This window comes from Hemibagrus wyckioides, linkage group LG01 (genome assembly GCF_019097595.1).
Source record: "Hemibagrus wyckioides isolate EC202008001 linkage group LG01, SWU_Hwy_1.0, whole genome shotgun sequence".
NCBI classification, from domain to species: domain Eukaryota; kingdom Metazoa; phylum Chordata; class Actinopteri; order Siluriformes; family Bagridae; genus Hemibagrus; species Hemibagrus wyckioides.
In genome coordinates, this window is record NC_080710.1 from 14,526,877 (window position 1) to 14,535,779 (window position 8,903).

Here is an 8,903-nt window from a genome sequence, read left to right on the forward strand (position 1 = left end):
ACTAGTCAAGATCTTACTCATAGTATTACTCATAGTATGTTTGTGCAGGCATGTGTGTGAGTGCGTATCCTTGGACATGCTCCCCGTAGAATTGCCCTCGGCTTTATACTCAACAGAAAAAGGAAACATTACATCCAGCGTCGTGTTTCTGCCCTCGCTGTTCAAATATGTTAGTAGATTAAACTTGGAAAGGCTTTGTTTATAAGCAGCCAAATGACAGCACATAGAAATGAAATAGAATCGTGGTGGAGTATAACGTTCAGTCCTGGATTAAACATTATTGCTTCTTCACACTGAGCTCAGAACCTTGTGTCTTTCCTGTCTTGTCCTGTGATTAAGATGGACGCTGTTAGGAATGGTGTTACTGTAGTCTGGCCTACAAAGCTTTTTAGCATTCATATTTCTTTAAAAAATTTCACTTTCAGGAAACTTGTCCTACATTCAAGACAGTGATTCTCTTTCAATTCAGCCTATGTTATGGTCGTGTTGATTTTATAGCCTGGTGTAACAGATAATTTATTGACAAATAGGATGTTGTTGGATAAGATCTATGTTCTGTAAGATCTTCATCGCTTCACAAACGTGGGCCATATGGGACATGTGGTAATTATGTGCTTAATAAAGTGATGCTGTTAACAGTGACTCATTAGTCAGTAAGTGTGAAACAGAATGATGTGATGTAAATGATGTTAAAAAGGTTAAACAGCATAGGAAAAGTACTTGAGACATACTTTTTGGTCCAAGACTTGGCTTAAATCACTTGCTACTGTTGTAACTAATGGTATGACTTTGGTTTTAACATTTTGTATCTGCAGTGTTTCAAATTAATCCACAGGACCTCATATGATCAATATTTTTACACTATCCATGTGTTGTGTATGTGTGTATATACACTGTTCAGGCATAACATTATGACCACCTGCCTAATGTTGTGTTGGTCCCCCTTTTGCTGCCAAAACAGCCCTGACCCGTCGAGGCATGTACTCCACTAAATCTCTGAAGGTGTGTTGGAGTACCTGGCACCAAGATGTTAGCAGGAGATCCTTTAAGTATCATTAAGATTTAAATGATACTTACAGAACTTAAAGGACTTACAGGACTTAAAGGATACTTTTGATAGATACTGACCACTGCAGACAGGGAACACCTCACAAGAGCTGCGGTTTTGGAGATGCTCTGATCCAGTCGTCTAGCCATCACAATCTGGCCCTTGTCAAACTTGCTCAAATCCTTACACTTGCCCATTTTTCCTGCTTCTAACACAACACTTTCTGCCTAATATATCCCACCCACTAACAGGTGCCATGATTCGGAGATCATCATTGTTTTTCACTTCACCTGTCAGTGCTCATAATGTTATGGTTGATCGGTGTGTTGATCGGGACCTCAAGTGAGGTCTCTACATTGTTTAAATGAAAGATTATGGTTGTAAGTGCACTTGCCTTCCTAACTGATGCAATGTTTTAGAACACACATACACACAATCCCATTACATACCATGAATGGCAACTTTTGTAGAGTCATGTGAGATTAGGAAAACGTTGTGATTTCAGTGACGTGGCGTGGTTGTTGGTCAGTAGGATAGGCTTTTCAGAGTTTCGGAAACTGCTGATCTGCCGGGATTTTCACAAAACAGTCACTAGAATTTACACAAAACGAAGCCAACAGCATAAAATCATCAAGTGACTGACATTTCTGCTGTGGAAATGGCACATTGGGCACAGGATTACTGAAACTAGACAGCTGAAAATTGAAAATGACCAGCCAATTTTTTTTTCCCCTATGTTCAGCTGACCAGTTTTGCTGGTGCCTCAGACTGCTGTTCTTGGCTGAAAGAAGTGGCACACAGTGTGGTCTTCTGTTTCACGTTTCAGCATACGTGTTCTGATATGCTCTTCTGCTCACCGTGTAAACAGTAGTTATTTGTGATATATAATATCAGTGGATACTCAACGGTTAGGGCTCTGGTTAATTATCAGAAGGTCAGGCCCAGATGCCACCATTCTGCTGCTGGTGGGTCCTAGAGCAAGTTTCTTAACCCTCTCTGCTCCAGAGGCACTGCATCACTGCTGACCCTGCACTCTGATCCTTGCTTACCTAACAAGGTGTCATATGTAAAAAAAAAATAAAAAAAAAAAAAAAGATAATAAAATAAAATATCACTGTTCTGTTATACACGGATCAGCCATAACATGGGCACTGAGAGGTGAAGTGAATAACACTGATTATCTCCTCATCATGACACCTGTTAGTGGGTGGGATATATTAGGCAGCAAGTGAACATTTTGTCCTCAAAGTTGATGTGTTAGAAACAGGAAAAATGGACAAGTGTAAGGATTTGAGCGAGTTTGACAAGGGCCAAATTGTGATGGCTAGACTACTGGATCAGAGCATCTCCAAAACTGCAGCTCTTGTGGGGTGTTCCCGGTCTGCAGTGGTCAGTATCTATCAAAAGTGGTCCAAGGAAGAAATAGTGGTGAACCAGCGACAGAGTCATGGGCGGCCAAGGCTCATTGATGTATGTGGGGGGTGAATGCTGGCCCGTGTGATCCGATCCAACAGACGAGTTACTGTTGCTCAAATTGCTGAAGAAGTTAATGCTGGTTCTAATAGAAAGGTGTCAGAATACACAGTGCATGACGGGTCAGGGCTGTTTTGGCAGCAAAAGGGGAACCAACACAATATTAGGCAGGTGGTCATAATGTGGTGTATATATATGACAAACAGCTTCATCTCCTTCCTGTCAGCTCAAACCAGACTGGCTGTTCTCCTCTGGCTTCTCTCAACAACAAGGCATCTCCACCTGCTGCTTAATTCAGAAAAAAATAACTGTCAGCACTGCCCTGTTTTAAATTCCTGCTTGTTTATTAAGGCCACAGAAATCTGGCTTGTTAGTGATGTTCACAGTGAAAAAAAATAACTGGAGCAGGAAGAAAGACATGCATGTAGAGCCCCCAGACTAATGACCTGTCTACCAGTACAGGTTTGCAGTTTGGTATCATTATGCATTTCAAATCCAAGCTGAAACATGTATTTTCACTCAGTGTTTTATTATTTCTTAGTTATTTTGTGTTTACATCTATAACTATGTTCACATCCTTATGTAGAACATGCTCTAGCACAGGCAGGTGTGTGTGTGTGTGTAGGCATGGCAGACATCTTGGTAACTTCACACCTAAACCACAACACAGATGGCAGCTACACTTCTTCATTTCTCTGACTGATGGTGTTTTTCTTTGTTTATTTGCGCAGACAGGAAACCAGCACATCTACCAGCCAGTGGGAAAAGCAGGTAAAGCCCCAGCTCCATATGCCTCATCCAACAACCCTCACACACACACCACTGAAGCTCATTTCCACTGAGTGCTTCTAGAGAAAACACTGTTTGTGGTATTATTTTTTTTTTCTTCTCGGAGTGTAATTGTTTCCACTTGCTAGAAGGCTTTCGGTTACACAGTCCTAAAATGCTCTTAAAGACACTAGCATGTTCTTAAAGAAACATCCTACCAAGGCTATAAATATTTGCAGCGGTTTTGGTGCTTTGTGCTTAGTCTCTCTCTTCGTTTGACGCCGTTCATTTCAGATCATGCCGTTCCTCCTAAGAAGCCTCCTCGTCCTGGAGCGTCGGGTCACGCAGGCAGCGCAGCCTGCCTTAATACTGCAGACAGCTACAACGACGGAGTCAAGGTGCAGACACACACACACACGGTCCAGCCAAAGCAGTCTGTCCCTCAGTGTCATGCAGTTGTTTTTGTTCAGGGAGTGACTGCTGTGTCTAGGCTCTATAAAAGCTTGTATGTTTGTTAGGCTTTGTTGCTGCTCACCACTGCAATTATGGCATGCACATAAAGTTATCCACCGCTTCTACTTTTCAAAATACTTTCATTTACATATACATTTAAAAATACTATTTGTTGAAATTTCCCTTAGAAAATTCCCTCATAACACACACACACACACACACACACACACACACCCTCCCACATACAGGTTCATTTACTGTCATTAACCGCTTTAACCTGTTCAAGGTTACAGTGGGTCAGGAGGTAGGAATAGGACGTACTAGGGGAAGTTTACTGTCTTAAATGTAAGAGTAAGTGTACTGTCATGTTTTTGGGGAGGAAACCAGAGAACACAGAGGTTTTCGCTCTTCATTGGGTTACTAAAGGGGAGTCTTTTAGCTTTTTTCAGGTAAATGGTGTTATGGCAAATAAAGCATCGTATCTTTACAAAGAGTGCATATTTATGTGTATGTGTGTAGAGAGAGAGAGAGAGAGAGAGAGAGAGAGAGAGAAAGACTTTAAACTGTTTGATATATTTAATGGCCCCTCTCTTTTCTTTCTCTCTTGCTTTATCTGTCTCTCCCATCAGCATATGAGGATGCATGTGTATGTATCACCTGTACATTAATTCCTCTGTGTTTCTCTCTCTCTCTCTCTCTCTCTCTCTCTCTCTCTCTCTCTGCCCCTGCACTCGTTCTGTGCCTCACTGTTTTGCACCTCTAGCCCTGGAGGGTAAGAACACTGAGTAGAGACACTCTGTCTTTCTCTCTCTGTCTGTCTGTCTCTCTCTCTCTCTCTCTCTCTCTCTCTCTCTGCCCCTGCACTCGTTCTGTGCCTCACTGTTTTGCACCTCTAGCCCTGGAGGGTAAGAACACTGAGTAGAGACACTCTGTCTTTCTCTCTCTGTCTGTCTGTCTCTCTCTCTCTCTCTCTCTCTCTCTCTGCCCCTGCACTCGTTCTGTGCCTCACTGTTTTGCACCTCTAGCCCTGGAGGGTAAGAACACTGAGTAGAGACACTCTGTCTTTCTCTCTCTGTCTGTCTGTCTCTCTCTCTCTCTCTCTCTCTCTCTCTCTCTGCCCCTGCACTCGTTCTGTGCCTCACTGTTTTGCACCTCTAGCCCTGGAGGGTAAGAACACTGAGTAGAGACACTCTGTCTTTCTCTCTCTGTCTGTCTGTCTCTCTCTCTTTTTCTCTCTCTATGTCTCTGTCAACTTTCAGGATATAAGCACACAATATGTATATTTTAATAATATTTTTTAATCCACATTAACCCTGAATATCAGAGAAATGAGAACTGATCATGACTGAAGTTGACAGAGAGATCATGTTATTGTACTCTGAGCATTACTGGTGATAGCGGGTTCATTCTCGGGCTGCTCTGATGTTTCAGTTGCTTCTTATAACTGATTAATATTCCTGGTGGACTTTTATAGGCGTCATATAATTAATCAAGCAGTTGTAATCCTTCATGAATATGTTTCAAACCTGCCTGCTGTGCAACTGGTGCAAAACTCCAACATGTTTAGGAACAGGCCAGAGATTTACAAGCTTGTCTGAGCAGGAGGCGAGATCTGGGCTGGTATTAATAAAACATCTCACACACAGTTTATGACACTTCACCAGGTGCTTGACAGGAAAGTGCCATTCTGCGTTGATGTGGATTAAGAAAAACTTTCTTTCTTGTGTGTAAAAACTGTAGCTGATTTATCTCTGGTTAACATGTTAGGAATGAGATTTTCTTGTTTTTGCAGTTCAGCCCAGATGTCATTTCCTAGCCCCTAATCATTTCCTGATGGGATTTTAGGCCGGATTTACACCGTATGAATTTCAAAAATGGCACACTGTAAAAGATTATTCGGTCCTAAATTGAGATTGAAGGTCTTAAAACACATATTGTGAGTGCTCACTGCTGACGTTTGCCCAACAGTGATTTTCATCCCAATGTAACCAAAGCAGCAGATGACAAATTTGGATTTTTTTTAATAGGAATATTCAAACTTTTTAATAAAAGGATGACATTGGGTTACCTGAAACTGATCTGTAACAGCTGCAAATACACTACTGGCAATGGCCAAATTTAAACTAAACATTTCTGGACTGAAAAATATCTGTATTGCTTCAGTCTCACTTTGGAAAATGTTTCTGGACAGACTGATGATGTAAGCAGAATACAGTCATTTTCTTAAAAACACAGATCTACCATTAGACTATCTTGCTTGTATAATCAGACTTAGAGAATATTTTATTACACTGTCTGAGTGTCCAAAATTTTATAGGCGTAATCTCATACAGTGTGAAGTAATACAGTGGAACCTCGGCATACGAATGCCTTTTCTTATGCATTTTCGCCTTAAGAATTGAAATTTTGCAAGAAATTTGCATTGGCAATTTATTTATTTTGGCATGCGAATGAACTGAACTGAACACCGGCTAAGTTGTGCATTCGTCCGGGAGCTGCTCAAAACTTTGCGTCAGTGGAAAGCCAAGCGAAGCTGAACGAAGCGAGTTTACGAATATTATGAATTTTTTTCAGTCAGCGAAAGCTGTTTCTAAAGAGTCAACCCACGATACCAATGTTGCCTTCAGCATGCGTTCAAAAGCTAGGTGATTTTTTTGGGGCATTTTTTTGTTGACAGATTGGTGGCATGGGTGCTCTGTTCTATTTTTAGCCCAAGCTTGGTGGCACGACTTCCTGTGAGGACCCTTGACATGGAATGCTTGGCTTGGGTGTTATGTAAAGAGTTTACATATGCTTAGTATTGGTAATATTTTTGGGAGGTGGGATGTATTATCTGAATTTATATTAAATCTTATGGGAAAATATTTTTCGCAATACAAATTTTGGCCTTAAAAACTCGCCTCCAGAACGAATGAAATTCCTATGCTGAGATTCCAGTGTATTTGGAAAGCCAGTTGGAATAACGGCGTAAACCCGGCTTTAATTAATTATTTCACATTTAGATCTCATACAGTACTAATCTTAATGTCAGTGGAATTGAAACATCTAACTACTAAAGTACTGCTCTAAATTCTGCCATTAAAATTCTGTGTTTTACTTGTGTTTCAGCTCTTTACAGCTAACACTAAATCAGATGATTGCATTAGTAACAATATTGTTTTGACTGTATTTATCTGTTAGATGCTATAATTAACATTCTTTGTCTTTTCAGATCCAGCCTCAAGAGATTAGCTCTCCCCCTACAGCTAATCTGGACCGGTCCAATGACAAAGTCTATGAGAATGTGACGGCGTTGGTGAAGGCTGTGATCGAGATGTCGAGTAAAATTCAGCCTGCTCCTCCAGAGGAATATGTGCCAATGGTGAAGGTATGATGTTTGTGAATCTATATTTTCAGCAAAAGTGGCTTGAATAGCTGTTGCGTAGTACTATGTTAAAACATTCCTTTAAACTGCGCTGCAATTGTTTTAATTGCTGCAGGCATTTAGTCTCTTAATGATTGACAGGGTATTAATTATATTACTAGAATGAAAATGTCATGATGTGAACTTGCGCACTTGTGATTCATACAAATGCACTATTCTGCACCATTGTCTAGTATAAATAGTGTGAGTAGTATGTGAAACACTGAAAATTCCACTTGTGTAATTGCACTTGAAGTATTCGGGTGATGCGCTTATTCAACCGCAAAAACAGTGTGGAATGTTGGACACTTCATGCACTCAACACTTGCCAATTATATAGAAAAAGAGGGGCATCAGTTGCCATCGACTGGGAAATGGCTTTAAAAAAAAGTGTTACTTTTGAGATGATACAACTCTTATAAAAATTCATATACTAGACAGAAGAGTACATAGTGCATGGTGTGTAGTATGTCATTTGGGACACAGCTTCAGACTTTCACCGTTCTTTTTGTTTCCTTGTTCTTTTTCTTCTGAAATGGAAACTGTTGAAATGTCAGGAGAATTATTTTTGTACATATTTGTCTTGTTCATGCCAGTGATTTTGCTGAACTGTTTTTCAGGATGTAGGTTTAGCACTGAGGAATCTACTGGCCACGGTGGATGAGACGATTCCCTTGCTGCCGGCCCACACACACCGAGAGGTACAACACATCAGCTTCTGGATTGTTTATGCAAACACAATGTGGCTCTTATTCTCATTTTATTTTATCTCTCATTTGTGAATGTTCACAAATATTGTTGATCATATTATAGATTATATTCTAGCACACACTGTATCTGAATACATGGCGGTTTTCTGTCTGTAGGTGGAGATGGCTCAGAAGCTGCTGAACTCTGACCTGGCTGAGCTGATCAATAAGATGAAGCTGGCGCAGCAGTATGTGATGACGAGCCTGCAGCAGGATTACAAGAAGCAGATGCTGACGGCTGCCCACGCGCTCGCCGTCGATGCCAAGAACCTGCTAGATGTGATCGACCAGGCCAGGCTGAAGATGTTGGGCCAGGCAAGGCCACACTAGAGACATTTGAGCCTCACTACTCACCAGCACAGAACTACTAAACTAGCACACAGACATGATGCTCATAACACTCCATGTTCTCGCTCCAGCCTGCCTGCCTGCCGGGAGCACAGCAGGGTTTTTTTTATAAAGGAGTGGCAGAACCGGGAGCTTTCATAGCCGGATCTGCATTGGGACTGCTGTATTATACCGGCATACTAGGAAAAGATCTGGATTAACGATAGCCACTGGAACAGAAACGCCGCATCGTTGTATAGGTCTGTGGATAACAGAAGATGTCCTCACACTGTATTTACCAGTCCTGTATCTCATTGGTGAGCCTCTGCTCCACAACTACACTAAACAAAATGGAGAACCAGCTCGACGGGGCCTCTATGAACATGCACCAGTGTTTCATAAACTGTAAAGATCTAATCCAGTGTGTTTTGTCTGGATGTGGAGCAAAGGCCGTATGTGCCTCTCCACGACTCTGAAGGAGGGGGTTGTATATTTTGGCCATGTGCCACCTAGGATTAAAATAAAGCTATGTCTGAAACAAAAGTAACAATAGAGTGTATGCCTTTGCTTAATCTTACAGGTATAAAATGCCTTTACTGAAACCTTTTTTTCTCAGAGTGACTCAGAGATATTCAGCACATTCACTAATGGCAAAAGAAAAATTCTCACAAATGTACACTCC

At 41.2% G+C, this 8,903-nt stretch overlaps 1 protein-coding gene across 13 annotated transcripts in view; it reads left to right on the forward strand.

Annotated features, from left to right (window-relative positions):
- The window catches only part of ptk2ab (protein tyrosine kinase 2ab), a 72,406-nt gene extending 63,635 nt beyond the window's left edge, over window positions 1-8,771 (forward strand). For all 13 annotated transcript variants that reach the window (XM_058386947.1, XM_058386955.1, XM_058386876.1 and 10 more), the window contains 5 exons: window positions 3,253-3,292; window positions 3,584-3,687; window positions 6,954-7,109; window positions 7,766-7,846; window positions 8,012-8,771. In XM_058386947.1, the coding sequence (XP_058242930.1) occupies window positions 3,253-3,292; window positions 3,584-3,687; window positions 6,954-7,109; window positions 7,766-7,846; window positions 8,012-8,224 (594 nt within the window). In that variant the 3' untranslated portion in view covers window positions 8,225-8,771. The remainder of the gene's footprint in view (window positions 1-3,252; window positions 3,293-3,583; window positions 3,688-6,953; window positions 7,110-7,765; window positions 7,847-8,011) is intronic.
- Window positions 8,772-8,903: the final 132 nt, after the last annotated feature.